General features: G+C 37.2%; 1 protein-coding gene across 1 annotated transcript; it reads left to right on the top strand.

Annotated features, from left to right (window-relative positions):
- The first annotated feature begins 8,053 nt into the window (after positions 1-8,053).
- On the top strand, positions 8,054-12,812 carry LOC109011371 (NAC domain-containing protein 17-like). Its single transcript, XM_018992534.2, has 5 exons — positions 8,054-8,575; positions 10,124-10,401; positions 10,485-10,793; positions 11,336-11,915; positions 12,276-12,812. The coding sequence occupies exons 1-5, from the start codon at positions 8,395-8,397 to the stop codon at positions 12,638-12,640; spliced, it is 1,713 nt and encodes a 570-aa protein (XP_018848079.2). The 5' UTR covers positions 8,054-8,394; the 3' UTR covers positions 12,641-12,812.
- The last annotated feature ends 9,103 nt before the right edge of the window (positions 12,813-21,915 follow it).

Below are 21,915 nucleotides of genomic sequence, written 5' to 3'. Positions count from 1 at the left end.
TTACTATGTTAAACCCTTCGGAGACCACTTACAGTCACCACATCTTCCAACTCAAAGTCTTGCCTCGAGTGCTCATCCATTAAAGTGAACCTATGATTCACCTTAGGATTAAGACACTAAGACATTCGTCTTATTCTTCTTACAACCACATTCCGACGCATGATTCCGACCGATGGAATCACACATCCCAATCCTAGATAATGCACATGTCACTACCTTCATGCATCTTAGCCCACACTAAATCCTCATTCCCATCCATACAAGTCACACAGCTCTAAGCCAACTCTGAAGCTTAGCAACGTGCAACTATGCTCATGACAGATTACCCATTACATATGGTGAATCCGTCCGACACATATGCCTACCCAGATTACACATGTACCTTACCCCTTTATCACCTAAGATCAACATATAACATGTTGATCACCTGCTCGTAGGGACAAGGGTCATACTTCGATACCAACCTTCTCTTAACCCGGCTAGCATGACTCTTCATGCTACCCGTCCCTTTTCACAGTTCATCCCAACACTTAACACGACAAAATTCCATTCACAACTATGCCTTATGTCATGTCATGTAGCTCGAGATTGCTTCCAAGCTACATCATGACCTTGTCACATCACCTGATATCCCGTTACATAATTTCTATGCCAACTCCTAACCCATCACGAGTACGGTTCCTCACGTACTCCTGTCACATCGTGACATCTCGTCACGTTTTCATTACGCTATTTCTACACTTTAACACTTCATCCAACATAAGTATGACTTCCAATAACTACGTCACTTCGTGACGTTGCTCAGTCATGCTTCCGCTGTACTCTTACACTTGTTCCACTACTTTGCCCATCACAAGCATGATTGTCAGTAGTCATGTCACTTCGTGACATTCCTCAGTCATGCTTCCGCTACGCACTCTTATACTTGTTCTGCCATTTCACGCATATTCCTAGCCATAAGTCCATCATGGTGACACTTGCCACCTCAGACTACAGGCTATGCCATAACTATTTCGGGACACTGTTCCACAATTCCCGACACTATCCATCACGTTCCACGCCCATCAATCACATAACCATCCTTATCTCTACGACACGCCACACGGAGTGTCGCTGCCACGTGGAGTACACTCCATATATACTCCCTTCACATACGCCACATCACCATTATGGCATACCCGCTATATGATGCATCACTCCATCACATGGAGTACACTTCACGTATAATCCATTTACATATGCTACATCACCATTATGGCATATCCGCCACATGGTGTATCACTCCGCCATACGGAGTACATTCTACATGTACTCCCTTCATACACATCACGCCACATCACCATTATGGCGTACCCACCATATGGTGCATCACTATATCACATAGAGTATACTCATCGTGTACTCCCTTCATACACACTACGCCACATTACCATTATGGCATACTCGCCATATGGTACATTCATATACCACATGGAGTACACTCCTCATATACTCCATTTATACACACTATGACACATCACCATTATGGCATAATCCGCCATATGGTGCATCACTCCATCACCTGGAGTATACTCCACGTGTACTCCTTTTACACGTACTACGCTACTGAGTACACTCCACTCGTACTCATCCCGTTCCACAATACACCAGGAGGATATATTTTACATATACTCTTATTGTCTCACATTACGCCACACACAAAGTAAACCCAGCGTGTACTATTCTCATTCCATCTGCCACGTTATCAATACAGCACATATTCCCCAACCACACTACATGGCACAGTCCACAACACTTCCCATTTACACCCAACATATCACAGCGCACTACACGGCACAATGCACCTTCATACAACACAGATATGCCCAACACTTCACTACACAGAATGCCCAACACTTCGTTACATAGCACCACATCACAATATCACAACTCCACAATACCAATAGCACATTCCACAACCTAGTTAACTAATCAATATATAACATAAATACGAGGGATAGAGAGTTATACAATCGACGGGATAACCCGTGCATTGCTCGTTGACTGTCACAGTCGAAGACATCAGAAGGGTGGTACATGGTAGCTAAACCGCGTACGTTGACTGTTTAGGCATTTGAATAGCTAGTTGTAGTCTTGGAAGGGCTCGTGGTGGCCTTGTGATGGTGGCAAGGAGCATAACACGGTGGATCTAGCCGTGTATAGTGGCAGTCAGCCACGCGCAGTGGCTGTCCATCACGTGCAGTGGTTACCCACCACATAAAGTGGTGGTTTGGACCTAAGGTTGGGCTGAGGGGTTGCTGGTGGAGCTCGTGGTGGCGTCGAGATGGCGCCATGGTGGTTCATGACGGCGGATCTGGCCACACGGTGAAGGAGAAGCCGTGGGAGAGTGAGAGAGAGTGTGCGTGCATGGGTGGTAGATCGGGGCTATGGGCGGTTGGGTTGGCTTGGTGGGGCCTGAGGAGGCTGGACGTGGTGGTCACCTGTCGTGGGTGGCGGTGCAAGGTGTGCAACCCGTGCGTGTGAAGAGAGGGAGAAGCTGTGAGGTGGAGGGAGGGCTTCTGGCCTCGGGTCACATGGAGGAGGAAGGGGAAGGGGAAGGGGAAGGGGAGAGGAGGTCCATGGCATCGCTTGGTGGTCGTGGGTGCTGCGTACGGCGGCGCTAGAGGCCATGCACAGTGAAGCCGTGCGTGGGTCTCCTTGTGCGTGCGTGTGTGCGACGGAGAGGGAAGATGACTGCATGGGAGGTGTTGAGTTCACTGGGGAGTGGTGGCCGGTGGCAGAGGGAGCTGCCGAGGGAGTGGTGGCTTCGGAAGGACGGCGCACGGCGGCGCTACGCGCACCAAGCCCATTCGGGCTGTGCACTTCTGAAATGGAGAAAGGGAGAGCATGAGAGAGAGGGGCTGGGCTGGTTGAGCTCGCCAGCGTGAGGTGGAGCTGGTGGTGGCGGTGGTGAGGGCTGGCGACGCACGACGGTGCCGGGCTGTGCAATGGAGGCTTCGGCGTGGGAGACGCAGCTTACAGTGTACGCTTGAGGGAGAGGGAGGAGAGAGAGGGCTACGGGGAAAAATGAGGGAGACAGAGAGGGGGGTCTGGGTATTTAACCTAGTCCCTTCATCTGGGGATCCACGTAATGATCTAACGGTGGATCTCAAACACTGATTCAAAATGCATTAACTATTAACTTAATTAAAAATGCTTAGAGGAATTAAGGTAGAATATTATTTTAAACTAACTTTAGTTTATAAAATAATATTCCTTCATTATTAATAAAATGATGAAGTCTCATTTAACATATTAAAGAGAATAAAATCATTTAATTAATAAAAGCTCTCAACATAATTTAAATCTTATAATATCTTAAATAATTGAAATCATTTTAATAATAATATTAAAATGATTTCCGACGATTATAATATTTTTGGAACTTTTCAAAAATATTATGATTGTTGTATTTAAGATCAATCTTAATTCAATAATACTAGAAATACTCCTTATAAATATTTTCAGCATATTTAAAACACTGGGCGTGCCCTAGAAGTCACACGATATCTTTTGAGACACGCCATCATGGTTCAACACGCATAACGTGGCTCGCAATCGCTAGTGAGAAGGGCAGATGATCACATAATCTCTGCTTTCGGGATTTGCTTATGTCATAAAGACGAAACATACGTCAGAAAGAAGAAGCGTACATAAGAATGAAGGAGCAGGGTATTACACCTTTAGTTCCCACATGTCTTTCCACCTTCTATCCACTTCTCTTCCCCTAGAAGTTTCACCTCTTTTTGCTCTTTTGCTGTCAAACTCCAATATATAGGCACTCTTCACAGAAAATTGCCCTTTCTCATCATAGCTCCAAACAAGTTTATCTTCAACTTCCATTCTACTTAGAGGGATGCTACTAATTACCTCAGCTTCTGCTTTGTTAAAAATTCTTTTGATTAACAGGTCATCCCACTCTCCACAACCTTTCATGAGTTCACATACCTTAGCCTCTTTATCCAAGATGGAAACAGGTGATTGAATACTGAAAGTTGAAGAAGAAGGTACCCATTTTTGTCCCCAAATCTTGATGTTCTTTCCATTTCTCACCCTCCACCTCAATCCCTTTCTCAGTAGATATATTGCATTCCAAACACTTCTTCATATCAATGAAGGGCAATGACCCAGTTTAGCTTATAAGAATGATGATGATATGAAATATTTCTCTCGAAAAATCTTGGCTACCAAGCTACTAGGATTTTGGATTAACCTCCATCCCTATTTGGCTAGTAAAGCCAGATTAAAACAATCAAAATCTCTAAAACCAAGGCCTCCTCAATCTTTCTGATCTCCCATTTTCTCCCAACTGCACCAATGAACACAGTTTGTTTTCTGACTATTTCCCCAGCAGAATTTTGCTAGCATCATGTTAAGTTCATTACAAAAACTTTTTAGTAGTTTGAAAACACTCATAGCATAAGTAGGTAAAGTTTGGAGTACTACCTTAACAAGAATTTATTTCCCAGCTGCAAATAGAAAAATGTTTTTCTAATTATTGATTTTCTTCCAAACCCTTTCTTTAATACTCCTAAACGTATTATACTTGGACTTCCCAACTAAAGGGGGTAGCCCCAGATATTTCTCATAGCTACCTCTCATTACTTCACCCCCTAGCTCCTTAATCCTCCGTTTTACCTCCTTTCTCGTATTGGAACTAAAAAATGCTGTTGTTTTGTCTTTGTTTAGAAACTGACCAGAAGCCCTTTCATAGATCATCAACAACTTTTGAAATCTAAACCATTCCTCCTCCTTAGCCCTTCCAAATAAAAGACAATTATCAGCAAAAAATAAATGGTTCACTCGAGTTCCTCCTCTTGCCACAGTTACACCCCTTGTATCTCTTTTAGAATCTGAGCTATTGAGCAAAGAGCTTAAACCTTCAACACAGAGGATGAAAAGATAAGGAGACAGTGGGTCTCCTTGTCTCAAACCTCTTTGAGGAAATATTCTTTTACCTGGTCTCTCATTGATGAGCACTGAGTAACTCATTGTTTTGATACAACTCATAACCAAGTCTATCCACTTCTTACACAGTCCCAATTTAATCATAACTTCCTCCAAGTAAATCCATTCAATTCTATCATAAGCATTCGACATGTCGAGCTTGATAACCATACTCCCTTCTCTACCTTTCTACCTTGCCTTCATAGTATGCAACACCTCATAAGCCACCATTATATTATCAGTAATTAACCTCCCCAGGATAAAAGCACTCTGGTTAGGAGATACCATGTATTCCAGAACTTTTTTAAATTTGTTAGCTAGGACTTTTGACATTATCTTATAAGCCACATTACATAAACTTATAGGTCTAAAATCACTAGCTAATCTAGGTTCCTTCACCTTGGGGATAAGAGCAATGTAAGTGTAATTCACCAAAGAGTTCTTGGAGTTACCATTCAGCCATGTCAAAACAGTTTTACACACATCATCTCCCACTATGTGCCAATGTTTTTGATAGAAGCAAGCTCCAAATCCGTCTCGGCCAGGTGATTTCAAAGGTGCCATCTGGTTTATTGCTTCCTCAACCTCAACTCTTGTAAAAGTTCTGGTTAAGTTTACATTCATCTCATTTGAAACTCGTGGCACCAAGTTCTTCAAGCAATCTATAATCTCAACCTTACTAGGTCCTGAAGAAGTAAACAACTTCTTAAAATATCCATTTAAAGCCCCCTCCAGTTCAATTGGACTCGATAACCTTCTATCCTCCTCATCATAGAGAACTTTTATAGCATTCTTTCTTCTTCTTTGATTAGCACAATTGTGAAAGAACTTTGTATTTCTGTCACTTAGCTGGTACCAGATCAGTTTTGCTCTTTGTTTCCATTTCAAGTCTTCTTTCTCGAGCATCTCCCCAATCTCTCTTTGTATTCTTTTAATCTCTTCTATATTATGCATTCCTTCCATTTCTTGTAAATGTTTCAATCTTTCTGATTTTTCTCTCAGAGACTTCCCCTTCTCACCATCTCACCATCTCGCTGTTTACTCCATCTCATCAATGCTCCCTTACTTTCTTCCAGCAAACAATTCAGCCTCTTTACATTGCCCCTCTGCCATACCTTTTTAATCACCTCCTCACATTCCTCTTCAAGAGCCCATTTTGCTTCATATCTAAAAATCCTGTGATTCTTCCACTCTTGATTCTCTAACTGGTTCATAAATAGCAGTAGAGGTCTGTTGTCAAAACTTCTATCTACAAGAACTCATCCTCATGCTTATTGCTCCACAAAAGTGGAGTTTGAATGAAGATGATCTGCTTTCTTTGTGGGAGATGTTGGTTGACAAGGTGGGTAAGACTGAGATGGGAGATATAGCTTCTGTCATGAGATGTATATGGCAAAGGAGGAATGAATTCATCTTTGAAGGAATCTTCAAAAGCCCACGTCAAGTGTTAAGGACTGCTAAGGAAGGACTTAATGAGTTTCTTTTGGCACAACAGAAAAGTATTGTTAGAGCTGGCAACAGTATAGAAATAAGGAACCAAGTATGGAAGAAACCATGAGAGAGTTTTGTTAAGGCCAACTAGGATGCTGCAGTGGATTAAAAAGAAAGGAAGATGGAAATCGGGATTATCATCAGAGATGAAGATGGGGAAGTTTTGGTTGTAGTTGAGGCCAACAGAGAAATGTAGATCAACCAGAAGTTGCTGAAAGCTATGCCTTGTGGAAGGCGATGGAAGTAGACTTGAATATGGAAAGAGTGATCTTTGAAGGTGATGCCCAGCTGATAGTCAAGGCAGTTAATAACCAGGAAAAAGATAGGTCTATATTTGGGAGTATCGTGGAAGCTAGCAAGAAGTTAATCAGATCATGAAAAGATTGGAGTGTTGAATTCGTGTACAAGAATGCAAACGAGGCAGCACATACTTTAGCAAATGAAGCATTACGTTTAGACACAAAAATTGTGTGGATAGAGGAGACACTAAATTGTATTAGAAATATTACTGAGAAAGAGAGAACTTGTAAGGAGGGATCTTGTTTATATCAATAAAGATTATAGAGGTTATTCAAAGAATAAAAAATGAAAGAGTAAAAGGTGTTGTGTGTCGGTAAATAAGGCTGCGTTTGGGTAACGAAAATACCTCATCACTTTTCAAGTATTCTCGTACTATTAGAAATACTCTACATGTCAAACAACTTAAAATACTCTCAATAGGACCCACAAACTCACTTCAATCTCTACTCATAACTATTCACAAACATTCTATAATATTTATTATTATATATAAATAAAAATAAAATCAAATCACTATAATATATAATAAAAAATAAAATCACTATAATATATAATAAAAAATAAAATCACTATAATATTTATCACTATTATATATAAATAAAAAATAAAATCACTATAATATATAATAAAAAATAAAATCATTATAATATTTATCACTATTATATATAAATAAAAAAATAAAATCATTATAATATATAAATAAAACATAAAATCACTATAACATATAAATAAAAAATAAAATGACTATTATATATAAATAAAAAATAAAATCACTATTATATATAAATAAAAAATAAAATCACTATAATATATAAATAAAAAATAAAATCACTATAATATTTATTACTATTATATATATGAAAATAAAATTATTATAATATTTATCACTATTATATATAAATTAAAAATAAAATCATCATAATATTTATCATTATTATATATAAAAATAAAATAAAATCACTATAATATTTATTAATATTAAAAAATCACTATAATAAAATCACTATAATATTTATAAGATCCACATATTTTTCAGTTATATATCTAAAAGTCAATAACTTAATATATTTCACACATCTAAACAACTCAAAATACTTTTAATAAAACTTACAATCTCATTCTAATCTCTATTCATAATTATTCATAAATATTTTTAACAGATCTTAAATATTCTCACTGTCCAAACGTTCCTAAGTACTAAAACCCAGCGTCCAGAACACTCTCACGCACAGTCGCACGAAGAACCAATGCTCCTCAACCCACCAAAATCAATCCAGAAAAAAAAGTAATTTTTCCAAATGACTTGCGTTACAAGGAAACTTCCGAGTCCCCTTCACATAAGAATACGCCCGCCAGAGCACCACCACAACTCCCATATCACTTTCTTCTTTGACCAAGCCACCACTCCCAGTCTCCCTCTCCCTCTCCCTCTCTCTCTCTCTCTCTCTCTCTCTCTCTCTCTCATCCGAAATCCTATTATGTAGAATTTGTTTCTCTTTTTCGAGATCCCAATTCTCATTCCTTCCAGAAATACGATAAAGATCCTTTTTTTTTTTGTTAAAGGTTTTGCTTTGGGTACCTGTTTAAGTAGCGAGGGTTTTTGTTTTCTGGGAAGCGATGAAGATGCTATCGGAGTCGTGTTTGAGGGACGATGTGTGGCCTCCGGGGTTTCGGTTTCACCCAACGGACGAGGAGCTTGTCCTGTACTATCTGAAGAGGAAGATCTGTGGAAGAAGGCTCAAGCTCGATATCATCGCCGCAATAGATGTCTACAAGTGGGACCCTGAGGAACTGCCTGGTATCGCTTCTGTTTTTCTGTTTTCTGTAATCTTGTTGGGGGGTTTTTGGGATTTTTTGAAACGTTGACTTGGTATGTTGCAGAATTGGATCTTTTTTTGGGTTTTATTTTTAATTTTTTGTGTGCGTTTTGGATTGCGTTTGGTGCGATTGGACCGTGTGGATTATTGGATTCGAGTCAAGGTCTTGTTTGGTTTGATTGATTGGGCTTGATGAGTTAGGGTCGATGGAGGTGAGTTGGGGTTTCGGTCAAAGCTTCGCATTGGTTTTAATAATTTTTGTAAAACTGGTTCGCTGCTTAGAATTTATCTGGGTTCAATTTTGAAGCTTGGTTTTGGTTGGGTTTCGTTCGAAGTTTCGTTGGTTTATTGGTTTTGGTTTGACACGAATGTTGTTTGGTTGACTATATCTTGTTTTCCTGGTTTTGTTATGCAATTATTTCTTTTTAGTTTGCTTATATCTGATACTAATCCTAATAAATCAATTAAAACTTTTCCTGGATTGTTAGCAAATATCTGATTCGGGCTGATCTATATCTGTGTTTTGGCTGTTTGACATTATGTATCGATTGGTTTGCAACTAGGGTTTGAAGTCGTTAGTGGGGTTGTATTTATTTATTATTATTATTATTATTATTATTATTATTATTATTATTATTACTGTTTTGCAGCTAAATGTAGAAAATTTAATTCATTGTTAGGATTAGTATCAGAAGGGGTTTGTTGATAAATTTGTCTTGGGGGTGCTATAGTCTTGCTTACCGTGGCAACATCTTGTTTTTTTACCAGAATTCGTTTAGATACATCGAGTTACTCTTTGGTTCTTTTTTTGGGTGTACTATAATATTGTTTTTTAATAAGAGTAACGCTGGGCGTGCCGCTAGGCAAAACTCATTTATTTTATATTTTTCTTTTTTTCTTTTCACATTTTTGTAACATCTTTAAACATTTCTAAAAAATAAAAAAACATATATCAATTACACTCGTTTGTTTTTAGAAAACTTCTCAACTCATCTCATCTCTTCTAATCATTACAACTTTTCCAAATTTCTATACAAAATAAAATAAACAATTCAATTTTGTTAAATTTCAAAACAGAAATAATATTAAAAAAATATATTCTAACAATATTTTATTCAACTTTTTTCTCAACTCATCTCATCTGTGAAAACAAACGAGGCTAAATATAGTCACTTCCTTAATCAGTAAGTAAAAAAGAAAATTAAAAAAATTAAATACATGAGCAGTCAAAATGAGAAGGCAAATTATCATTATTCTTTTAATAAATAGAATAACCTAGGCTCGGTTTTAAAATAATTTGATTTAGGTTATCTAGATAGTCAATGCAAGGGAATTGGTGAGGTTTACAGGTATTTTGTTTTTTGTTTTTATGTCTGTAATTGTTGATTCTTGAATCTACTTTTTCAAGATCCTAGAAAGTGGACTTGAAAGTTCTAGACGGAAGTTATCTTTGTTGGGTTTAACTACTTTCTAGCTTTGTCTCTTTGGGTTGATTGAATTTCAGGTTTCTGATTGAACATGATTTGCAGGGCAATGTAAACTGAAAACTGGAGATAGGCAGTGGTTCTTTTTCAGTCCAAGAGATAGAAAGTATCCAAATGGAGGAAGGTCAAATAGGGCAACCAGACATGGATATTGGAAAGCAACAGGAAAGGATCGTAACATTACATGCAACTCTCGGACAGTTGGAGTGAAGAAGACCCTAGTTTTCTATGGAGGGCGTGCACCTAATGGGGAGCGCACCGACTGGGTGATGCATGAGTATACCGTGGATGAGGAGGAGCTTAAGAGATGCCAGAATGTACAGGTATTACCTTGAGTGACATAACCTTAGCAAGTTTCTACTCTTTGACTGCTGTTAACTGAAATTGGATGCTTTCTATATTTCAGGAGTATTATGCACTCTACAAGCTTTATAAAAAAAGTGGACCTGGTCCTAAAAATGGTGAGCAATATGGGGCGCCATTTAAGGAAGAAGAATGGGCTGATGATGACTGCCCAGATTTTAACAACTCTGCTGCTACTGCTAGGGATATCTCAGTAAAGCAACTAAACGAGGTTAATTCTGTCACTGATGTGAGAGTCAATAATCAAGTCCAGCTTACATTTGACGAAATTGAGGAGATTATGAAGCAAATTGAAGATGAGACTGAGTTCCACCCGCCACAAATCAATGATCATGCTCACACCCTATCCCAGGTATATGCTCTGCCGTCCTTTCTCTTTCGACATTCTCTCTTTGCTGTAGCTGTATTCTTCATTATAATTTTTTTCCCTCTGGATTTTTATTCAAAGGTGACATCACTGCTTGTTATAATCATTGTATTCTGACGTGGAATATTTTCACAACTAGGTGAACTGCGTCTGATTTTTCAGAAATAAAGGTCTAGAAGTAAATGTATCTGTGCAGCCTGCTTGGTATCAGCAAATTGTGTAATTTTTACACACTAGTAGTATTCATTGCCCCCATTTACAAACAAAGTATTTATTAACTCCTAGAGAAACCTGCCTAATAGAGTTTTTGAGCAAGAAACATCATACTTTGTTATGTTCCTTCTTGCATTTTGTTGTATTCTGTGGCAACTGGTCTCGAGGAAATGGCATTTAACAACACAACACACACACACAATGAACTAGTCGTGGGGTTAGGTAAAATTTTGTGTGAATTGTATCATTTCACTGTATTGCCTGAGCTAATGTGTTGTGGAACACATACTGATTTTTATGATTTCATTATATAGGTTGGCGAAGAAGAAACACTGAGTGCTATGGTGGATCCATCCTCCAGGGAAGTTATAACTCCTCCTGAACATAGCAGAGCATTGCACCCAAGTGGTCAGCTGTACGATATCCAGGCCAGCTTTGGCTACTCACAGTCAGCTACTTCTCAATTGCAATTGCAAGAGACATCGGAGGTTACATCAGCTCCTATTCTTCAACAAGATGAACCTCTCTTAAATAATCTGGAGGAATTTCTGGAAATTGATGATCTCAGTGGTCCCCAACCTCGTTTTGAGTCTTTTGACAACAAAGCTATGGAGAACTTCCTGTTTGAGGAGGCTGATGGATTGAGCGAGTTTGACCTGTTCTATGATGCGCCCATGCTTATTCATGAAATGGGGCCATTTAATCAGGAAATAGTTGCAGATCCATATATAAATATCATGGAGAATAACACAATAAACCAATCTGATTTTCAGCTTCAATACAATCTAGAAGGCACTGGTCAGATTGACAATCAGCCATGGACACATGATCAAAGAAGAAACTTCCTTACTTATGCAGAATCAACTCTGGGTTCCTTTTCTCTACCACCCTCTGGTAAGTAAACATGAAGGGATTGAGTGCCTGCACTTTTTTGCTTGGCTATCAATTTTCCTTTTCTTACGGAACTGTCTTTGATTTGGATAAAGTTGCTGGCTTCATTTGCCCATCCAAGCAGAGCTCTTGTTCAGATGCCATCATACGCATGGCAAGAAACTGATGTGAAATAGCGAGCCAGCTTCAAGGGCTCTTCTAAACAAGTATTTTTGTTGTGCATCATAAACCTAACGAGTAGAAAAAGATTAACTTTTTCTATTTCCTTTTGGGGAAAAAAAATTGAAGTTTAAGCATGTTTTAAGGGATGTGTCTGTTATGATTTAGACATCTGTTAATATTGTGATTTTCGGTCTTGTTTAGGCGTTGCGCATGAATCTACAAACATTCCTACTCAAGAAAATCAAAATCAAATAGGCTATGAGGATGGTGGTGCTGCTAGTCGGTTCTCTTCTGCACTGTGGGCATTTGTGGAGTCAATACCTACTACTCCTGCATCAGCTGCAGATAATACTTTGGTAAATCGGGCTTTCAACCGAATGTCTAGCTTTAGTCGGGTTAGAGTGAATCTCAAAAACACAAATGTTTCTGCTGGAAGTGGTGCTGAAACTATAAGAACAGGTAATAGCAAGGGATTGTTGTACATTTCAGTTATTGGAGTGGTCTGTGCCATTTTGTGGGCGCTGATTAGTACTGTGAGAGTGCTGGGGGCACGTATATCCTCCTGAATATATATAATAACATGAAGTTTTCTGCTGTATTTATTCCAAATATCGCTGGAATTAGTAGAAATGCTCAACATGTTAACTGAGGAGTTCATATCTCTGTGAATTTCTAATGTAAAGGGTGCAGTTTTTCTTACAATGTTGGAAGGAAATATATCTAAAATTTTTGTGGAAATCTCATTTCTCGTTCCCAAACCATCATACATTCTTTTTTGGATTTCATCTCAAAACTAACAAAATTATTGATCTACTCTTCAAATTATCATGTTTTTGTAAATTTACCGTCCAAGCTACTAAAATCCTCAACTATTCCACCGTTTTTTATTTATTTTATACCCTACATCCCAGAAGGACAGCGGATACTTGTGGTCACCCAGTTTTCTTCTCTTTTGTTACTTTTCACATTGTCTTTGTTATTTATTACTTATAATTTCTAGTAATTTTATTCTAGTTTCCTAACTACCTGGTTTTGTTTTTACAGTGAAGATATTTTATCAATTTATTTGAAGAAAATCTAGGATTTTACGGGGGTTTGGATTGAAAAAATGTGGTGATATATAGGGGTACAACTACAAGTTATTTGTTTTAGAAATCTTGATGCAATTTGAAAAATAAAACGCTAAAATGACTTTTTTTTTTTAAGAGAGAATCTTTTGAGCGGTAAGTCTGATGTTGGGCTAAAAGCAGCCTCCAATAGACCAAGGTCATGTAGCCCACCCATTACACGAGGAATGGGACGCACTACACCGAAGCAGAATGATTTCACCTCGAAAACAACTTCAGATCCTCACCCTCGTCTGAATCGTCTCTCTCAATTTCTACTAGGTCATCTCTCTCTCTTGAAGCAAACTTCAATTCCTCACCCTCCTCTCTCTCTCTCTCTCTCTCTCTCTCTCTCTCATCAAATCCGCAAATATTTGACTGGGCAAAAACAATCCCTCTTGCTCACCCTCATCGAAAACTTCAGTTCCTCACCCTCCTCCCTCGCCCTCATCTGAGTCGTCTCTCTCTCTCATCAAAGGGCAATCCCTCTTGCTCGTCTCTGTCTCCGTCTCTGTTATGAACCTACTAGGTAGAATTTACCCTTAAAAATTAACTTACAAGGAAATGGTGCTTAGGGGCTTATAAACTATCAACCAATCTCATACTTAGTCGATGTGGGATCGTAACAACCACCACGCTCTGCACACGGGCTGTCTGTGCGTTAGGTCTTTTCCTAGCTTCGGGCGAACACTGCCATGCCGGCATCATCCCTTGTGCCGCACAATTACAACCGTCGCAACATGACCTTAGACGTGGGGTGGCTCTGATACCATTTGTTATGATCCCACTAGGTAGAACTCACCTTTGAAAACTAGCTTACAAGGGAATGGTGCCTAGGGGCTTATAAACCATCAACCAATCACATATTTAGTCGATGTGGGATCGTAGCAGTCTCTCATCAAATCCGCCGCCATGAAAATGCGGTGAACGCATCGACATCGACGTCATCAACTTCCCTCCCCCCTCAATGCCATGAACTTTAGATTGGGTGTCGACGCCGCGTTCTATGGTCATTGACACCGGATTCCCAGATCCCATCGAAGCCAGCCTTGGTGGTACGTTTTGCCATGGATTTTCTTCGCTTTAATTTTACCCTAGAACTCTAGAAATTTCATCGGATTTTTTATCTATCATGGGTTTCGGTTTGGACTGTGTGTTGGTTTTTAATTCTGCTTGTTTTTGGTGTGGAGGGAAGTGACCTTGGATTATTGCTTGAAATCGGCTTGGATGAAATAACCCTGATGTATGGTGTGTGTTATGAACCTTCTTAAAAATCTAGTTCTAATATGGAATGTAGATGCAATATTGTATTAAGGGAACCAACGAAATGTAATGAAAGAATTCGGTAATGAAATAAGATCAAGGCAGAGAATGTGTTTGATAAATTTCCTCAAAGACTCATACGTGTTTTAAGTTTTTATCTATCATGGGTTTCGGTTTGGACTATGTTTTGAGTTTCTGTTTCAATGGTAAAAGGAAATTAAGACTATGTTTTGAGAATATTTGTAACATGCTTATAACATTTTTTATCTATATTTCAGTAAATGAATAGTTCAAGTTCTAATTCCAATTCAAGTTCTTGGACTGCAAGAAGGAAAGACGTGGCTAGTTTTGAGAGACCTTTTTACTACTGTGGCATTACATCGAAGCTACACATTTCTGGCAAAGATACTAGTTTTGGTAGAAGATTTTATAATTGTCCCAACTATAAGAGCAACAAACAATATGGCTTTTTTGAATGGATTGATCTTCAAATTGAACAAAACACATGCTGCAAAATGACGTTGGAGTTAGCTCAACGAAGAAACGATAGGATACATGATGAACATGTAAAGATCGAACAAGCCAAATTACAAGCCATGGAGAAGAAGTATAAGGGAGCCTTGAAAGCATTGTTCTTGTCATGGCTGCTTTTTATTGTGATTTTTACTGTAAGTTTTATGTATTTGAGAAAAAATAATGTATGTCAATCATTGCTAAGACTCATGTAATCATTAAGTTACTTTTTTTAATGTTTAGAGCACTTTTGACGTAGTCATTGCTATAAGTTGTAATGTTTTTAACAATGGAGATGTCGTTTTCTAGCTCCACAAGTTGAATGCATTTTCTATTGTGATGCCAATTTCTAGCTCATTGGAAGACAATGGCAATCTCTTTTGCAATTCATTTGACAGGTGCCTTTCTGCTATGTGTTTGTAATGAATTATAAGTAATATTTCTATTTTATTTTCTGGTGTTTGTGTTTATGTGCATGTGTATGTTGTTTACGAGGGCAAAGGCCAATGTTAACTGATCCCATCCCCAAAAACAAAAGGTATACTAAGGTTTAAAATGCATGAAAACCAGTGAGTGAGTTTACTATATTTACCTGTGTTTTCAAACATTATATGAATCCTTAGTGCTTTCTATTTGCTATGATTGATATTTCGGAATGAAGATTTGTTCCATACTAATGAAATAAAACAAGGTTCAAAACCTTTACTTATAATTCAGTGGAAAATAGAACACCTAATACAAATAAAGATTTCAATGAACTTGGAGGGCGAATTATGCATCATCTGGTCACATAATTGGCATACAGTTTTTACTAACAACAAAAAAACATTACCTAGTCAATAAATGCTCCTTATCAATATCACCACATCCCTACCAAATGAAGTTCCAAATCCACTCCATGTAATCTATTAAAGAAAATATAGCCTAGTCATTGCTAAAAAGTTACATGAAATCTCATTCACTACACAATATAAAAAATATAAAATTGAATTCATTCTATAAAAATACCAAGTTTCCTAAAATCACCAATAAGTTATATAAAATCTCATTCACTCCACAATATCACAAAATAAGTTGACAAGCAATACCTTCTTCTTCATTCACTATAACATAAGCCAAAACTCATCCAGAATGCAAGAGCTTCACCATTTCACCCCAATGATCATTCACTGTAACATAAAAATAAAATCAATTATAGTTGTTAAAAAATTATTATTGTAACATAAAAATGAAGTCAATACAAATATCACATAAAATGTACATCTAAAGTAAAACTAAAGATCTAAGTTCTGAGATATGTTGTCAGTCGCATGCTCAAAATCCCTACAACAAAACACAAGAAATAAGTTCTTAGATTAAAATGTATAAAACTAAAAAAAATTGTATTGATTGTATACCTCATTGAAGGACAGTTATTCTTAGCATATCTATCGTTCTTGCAAATGTTACAATGTCTTTTCTTTACTGGTTAAGTCTCTTTTGGTCATCCTTTTGTTGGCACCCGTGAAGGATTTTGTATTGTTTGTGAAAAATTTGATACAATCTGACTTCTGAACATTGCAGAATCATTGGTTGACTGATCTCCACCTTCTAAATTTTTTCCTGAATATCTTCAATTAAAAGCAACTTTTTGTGAACCTTGTCTAAGGCAAGAGAGAGGAGGTTGAATTTTTGTATTGACTGTGACCCAAGTTCTGAAATCTCGTAAAATTGCATCATTAACTTACTCTTTCTCATAGTAGGATCATCTTGTGTTGTTACATGTGCTTTAGAAGTTGGTATTTCGAGAATGCCTCAACTCTTAGCATTGACTGTTATTCTCTTTAGAATATAATGTTGTAGCAATATATCTAACTTGGATTTCTTGCCAAAAACATATAGAGTATGCCTATAAATAATTCTCATAAACTCATACATGTGGCATGTGCATGTCGCATTATCTTGTCTACTCTCTAATGTCACATAATAGATAAGGGTTTCTTTGCCACGAGGTGTCACTCCATATGTCTTAATTTCACCATCCCTTTGAAATTTGGTTGACTTGTATCGTTGGCTATTGAAAAACTCATCTTAAAAAATTATAAAAGACTTCCTCGTATAGACTAAGGTTGCCTCTTCTTCAATTTTATGACACGTTTTCAATATTGCTCGCATAGATTTTGTTCGCATATCATTTTCTTTCTCTTTAAATTAATGTGCATCTAAGACTTTCTCATATTGATGCACAAAGTCACTCAACATAGTGCTTGAATGAACATAATCATTAAAAAACTTGTTCATGCTTTCACTCATTCGAGTTGTTGACATTCCAGCACAAAATGTGCGTCACAAGTAAGCTGGAACCCACATATCTCGTCGGTTGTAAAGATTTTGCAGCCAAGTGTTATCTACTAGCCCATACTTGACCAATATTGAACTTCATTATTCTTCAACTCATCAGCTGTGATCATGTGATGGATACAATGATGAAAATATTTTTGAAAATTTGTTATATACATGAGCTAAATGTTCTGGAAAGTTTTGTAAAATATGCCACTAGCACAACATATGAGTTGTATTTGGGAGTACCTCAGCAATGGCCTTTGCCATCGCCTTGTCGTTATCAGTAATTATAGTTTCAGGAGCCTTCTCAAGCATTGCCTTTTGCCATGTTCTCAATAATCATGTTTCTGCTGTTTCATTAACCAATAAGACACAACCAAACATTATGGTTTGGTGGTGATGGTTAACTCCAGAAAATGACATAAATGACATCCTATAGATGTTTGTTAAATATGTGGCATCAAAAGTCACAATATCCCAAAAGTATTGGTATGCAACCCTTAACCTTGCATCTGTCCAAAAACAACTTCTCATACACTCATTCTCATCAACTTGCATGGAGTACACAAATCAAGATTTTTTACATTGTCTATCAAGAAAGTAAGCATATAACCTTTGTGTATCTCACTCTTCAAATAATTTTCTTCTTTTGTTTCACAAGAAATTTTCCACATTCTTGCCAATGCAACCAACGTTAAAGTCACCACCTAATTCTTTACTTAGCACTGACATTATCTTCCTTGTCGGTACACCAAACTCATTCAAAATGAGAATAAGCTTCTTTTGAGCTTGTGTCACTCCTCTATATCCATGGAGCAAACTAGTACTTCTTGGTGTGAGTAGCTCATGGTTATGTTCACTCACAAATTTGGATATTGTCCACTGTTCACCGTCTTTCCTTATTGACATTATTGCTTTACATCCAATTTTTGTCTAAGTAGGTTCGGGAATTGTTCGTTCCTTTTGTTTGTTACTTTCATGCCGAAATCATTTTCTTGAGCAAACATAGTCTATCGCAATTAGTTTTTTCTCTTCTTTTGACAATCTCGTATGGTTGGTTCGCATTAAAAAACATCTTCATTTTACATATGCTTTGTAAAATGCATGAACGTCTTTTATGTTATCAAATGTCATACCAATAAATGGCTCTTCAAGACCACTATTGGGAAAGGAAATCACATTCACATTACTTTCTTCTTTCACAATTTCAGTCTCATTTTCATCACGTTCTTCTTCCACAATTTCATCCTCAACACCTACATCTCCAACTTCTGGATAATTTCTACTCATCGTTATCCCAATTTCATCACTATCCCAACTCGATATACGATCCTTCAATACAAATTAAAATTACTTTCAATACTTGCCAACCATTCTAATTTTATTAATTGTGATATGATGCTTTTCTAATATAGTCGTAATGTTTTAGTTCTATTCAAAGCAATTCAAAGAATTGTCTTTCAGGCTTGTATGAAATTCAAGCTCCACAATTCAACAAAAGCAATAATTACTGGTAAAATACACTATCAAAGAACTTCAATTTTTTCAGGTGATTTCCAAAAAATGAGACAAAAAAATGGCACCAGGTTTTGCAGTTTTTTGTACCTCTGGCACAAGTTTAAAGATGACACAGACAAAAAAAAAAAAATGTGACTCTAATCAAATTTAAGCATGAATGTACTGAAGAATATATAAACCTCATCACTATAAACAACTTCCCTGGACTCATTTTGGGAAAAGGTTAAACAATGCATCTTCAAAAAAACAAACCATGGAGGACAACGGTGGTGCTTGCGTCAGACTGCGTGGTGGCTGACTGCCCTGCGTGAAACTGGTTGGCTTTGGATTGGGTGGCTGTGTCGGGCTGCCTGGCGTCGGACTGGTTGGTGGCGGTGGGCTAGTTGGTGGTGGCGACTGGTGGAGAAATTCTGGTGGGTAAGACACAGCGGGTGTGTACGATGGCTTTTGGTTTGTGGATAAGGCTCTGCGTTGGGCTATTGGTGAAATGTTAGAGTGACAAAATGTTTAGGGTATTTTAGAAAAAAATCTGATGGAATGGTCCTTATAGAACTTTTTACTACATTACTGATGTGACAGTTGTCTATTGGATGCTGGTTTTACCTAAAAAATAGATGATACCGCTCCAAAGTGAAACTGTTTTTTAATGTCAAAAGTATGTATAACTAGAAACGGGTTGTAGATTGTTGCTCCTGCCAAAACAAAAATAAAGACATGAGTTTTATTTTGATTATTCATCCTCACCACCGATCATATCTATATGGATTTTAGATAAGGGTACTGCTACACCCACTGAGAGTGTGTCTAAAAAAAAGTCACTTGTAGTGCAATTTTTTTAAACCCTTTAAACATTTAAAAAAAATAAAAAAACTCATTAAAAAAAATACTTCCTTAACTATTAAATAAAAAAAAAACAATCGATAGATTTTATCGGTGATATTTCTCGGTGGGAATATGTAACCTATTATTGTATTGTGAGGTGACAAGAGTATTGTGGGATGCGATCTTTAGAAGAGTCGGCGTCGCTTGGGTAATGCCATTGAGGGTGGTAGATTTATTGGCCTGTTGGAAAAAGGTTCAAAGCTGTCCTCAAGTGACAGTAGTGTGGAAGATGATTCTGTTGTGCATCATGTGGTGTATTTGGTTGGAAAGAAATGAACGGTGCTTTGAAGATAGGGAGCGTACAATGGCAGAACTTCAGAATTTTTTTGTACACACTTTAATGCTTTGGTTTTCAGCCCTTGTGCTTAATGGATACAATGCTCATGACTTATTGTCCTTAATCAATCGATCTTAGAATTTATTTAGGTGCTCTTTTGTATACCTCATGTGTACACGGGTTATGCCTATTTCATTCGTATCAATAAAATTTACTCTTATTAAAAAAAAATTATACAAAGCACAAAAACTGGGAGTAAGCAACATATGCTGGCGAAGAACATAGAAAAAGAACACACATCATGATGAAAGAATGCAAAATTAATATTTTATTTATTGACCTAAAATAGGTGTGTGTGTGTGCGCGCGCGCATGCGTGTATATATATATATATATAATGCCTCTTCGTACTCGAGAGGATGGGTATTTTTTTTTCTTTTTTTTTTTTCAATGAGGATGGGTATTGAATACAAGGAACTCAAATTCGACTATTTATAAATTAGCTCGTTTGGATACAAAAGCACTCTCAACCCATCTAATCTCATCTCATCTCATCTCATCTCATCATTATAATTTTTTCAAATTTCCATACAAAATATAATTAACAATTCAACTTTTACAAATCTCAAAACAATAATAATATTAAAAAATAAAATTCTAACAATATTTTATTGAACTCATTTTAAACTATCTCATCGCATTTAATTCCACTATCCAAACGAGCCCTAAATGTTGTGACTAAATTAATATTTCTTTTTTTTTTCTTAAGTAACTTCATTTATAAAAACAAGAGTTTAATACAGAAAACTAACATATATGACAAGAGTTTAAAAAAAAAATTAATATTTCAATTAATTGGATCAACATATTTTACAATTCATAAGATATAAAGCATGACAATGATTTCTTTTTTCCTAAGCAAGTTTCATTGAAATAAACTGGAAATACATAGTCTAGTTACATATTACACAAGATCAGAACTAGTGGGAGGGTTCTTCCCACTATGGAAATCTAACAAGCATTGAGGGATGCTAATGAGGGGTATGCTTCCATAAAGGTTATTTGAGGCCACCCATTTCGCAATGTTATGCGCATATCGATTTTTAGATCGATAAAATTTTTTAACTTGCCACTCTTCAAAGCTGCTTAATAGATGGTTAATGTCATTGATGATGGAATTCATTTTCCAGCCTATGGGCTGTTTTGCTATTGATATTGTCATAACTACTTGCTTTGAGTCCCCTCGGATGAGGATCTTTCCCAAGTTCCGTGCTTTGGCTTCATGGATGGCTGTGAGTGCTGTAGTGGCTTCTCCAATGTTTGAGTTATTACTTTGAAGAAAGGTTGTTTAGACAAACACTGGAGTCCCATTTTCAGACTTGCAAATTGCTGCTGTACTGCCATGACTTCGGACTACTACATCGAAATCCAGTGTATGAAATTCGTCTATAGGCTACAGGGTTATGAGTTATTCCTGATGATGTTTAACTTTCCAAGCATTTGCATGCTCTTTGAATGTTTGTGAGACTTTGGTTATGAACATTTCAATGGAAGGGCTATTGAGTTGTGAATGACTTGGTTTCTTAAGAACCATAGATTGTCCATTGCCAGAGTCGCAAAGAGTTGGAATTGTTGAGCTTCTTGTTCTTGGATGGTCAGTTCTGTTTCTGGGTTAATGATGATTTTGATCCAAGCGGTCATGGGTTGTTGGGCAAAAAGGGCTGTGTTAACGGGCCAATTTGATTGTCTCCACAGAATTTTTGAGAATTGGCAGTTTAGGAACAAATGAGTAAGATTCTCCTCTTCAGTATTGCATAGAGGATAGAGGGTTTTGGTCTGTTTCAAGGGTTAAGAATCTGTTTAAGTTTACTCTGGTGGGCAATATGTTATGAATGATTTCCTAGAGAAAGAGTTTTAGTCTATCTTGCATTTTTAATTTCCAGAGTTTCTTCCATATATCA

The sequence above is a fragment of the Juglans regia genome, chromosome 6, assembly GCF_001411555.2.
Source record: "Juglans regia cultivar Chandler chromosome 6, Walnut 2.0, whole genome shotgun sequence".
In the NCBI taxonomy this organism is placed as follows: domain Eukaryota; kingdom Viridiplantae; phylum Streptophyta; class Magnoliopsida; order Fagales; family Juglandaceae; genus Juglans; species Juglans regia.
The sequence above is the reverse complement of the archived record's forward strand: the minus strand, read 5'-3'. Positions and strand labels throughout refer to the sequence as shown.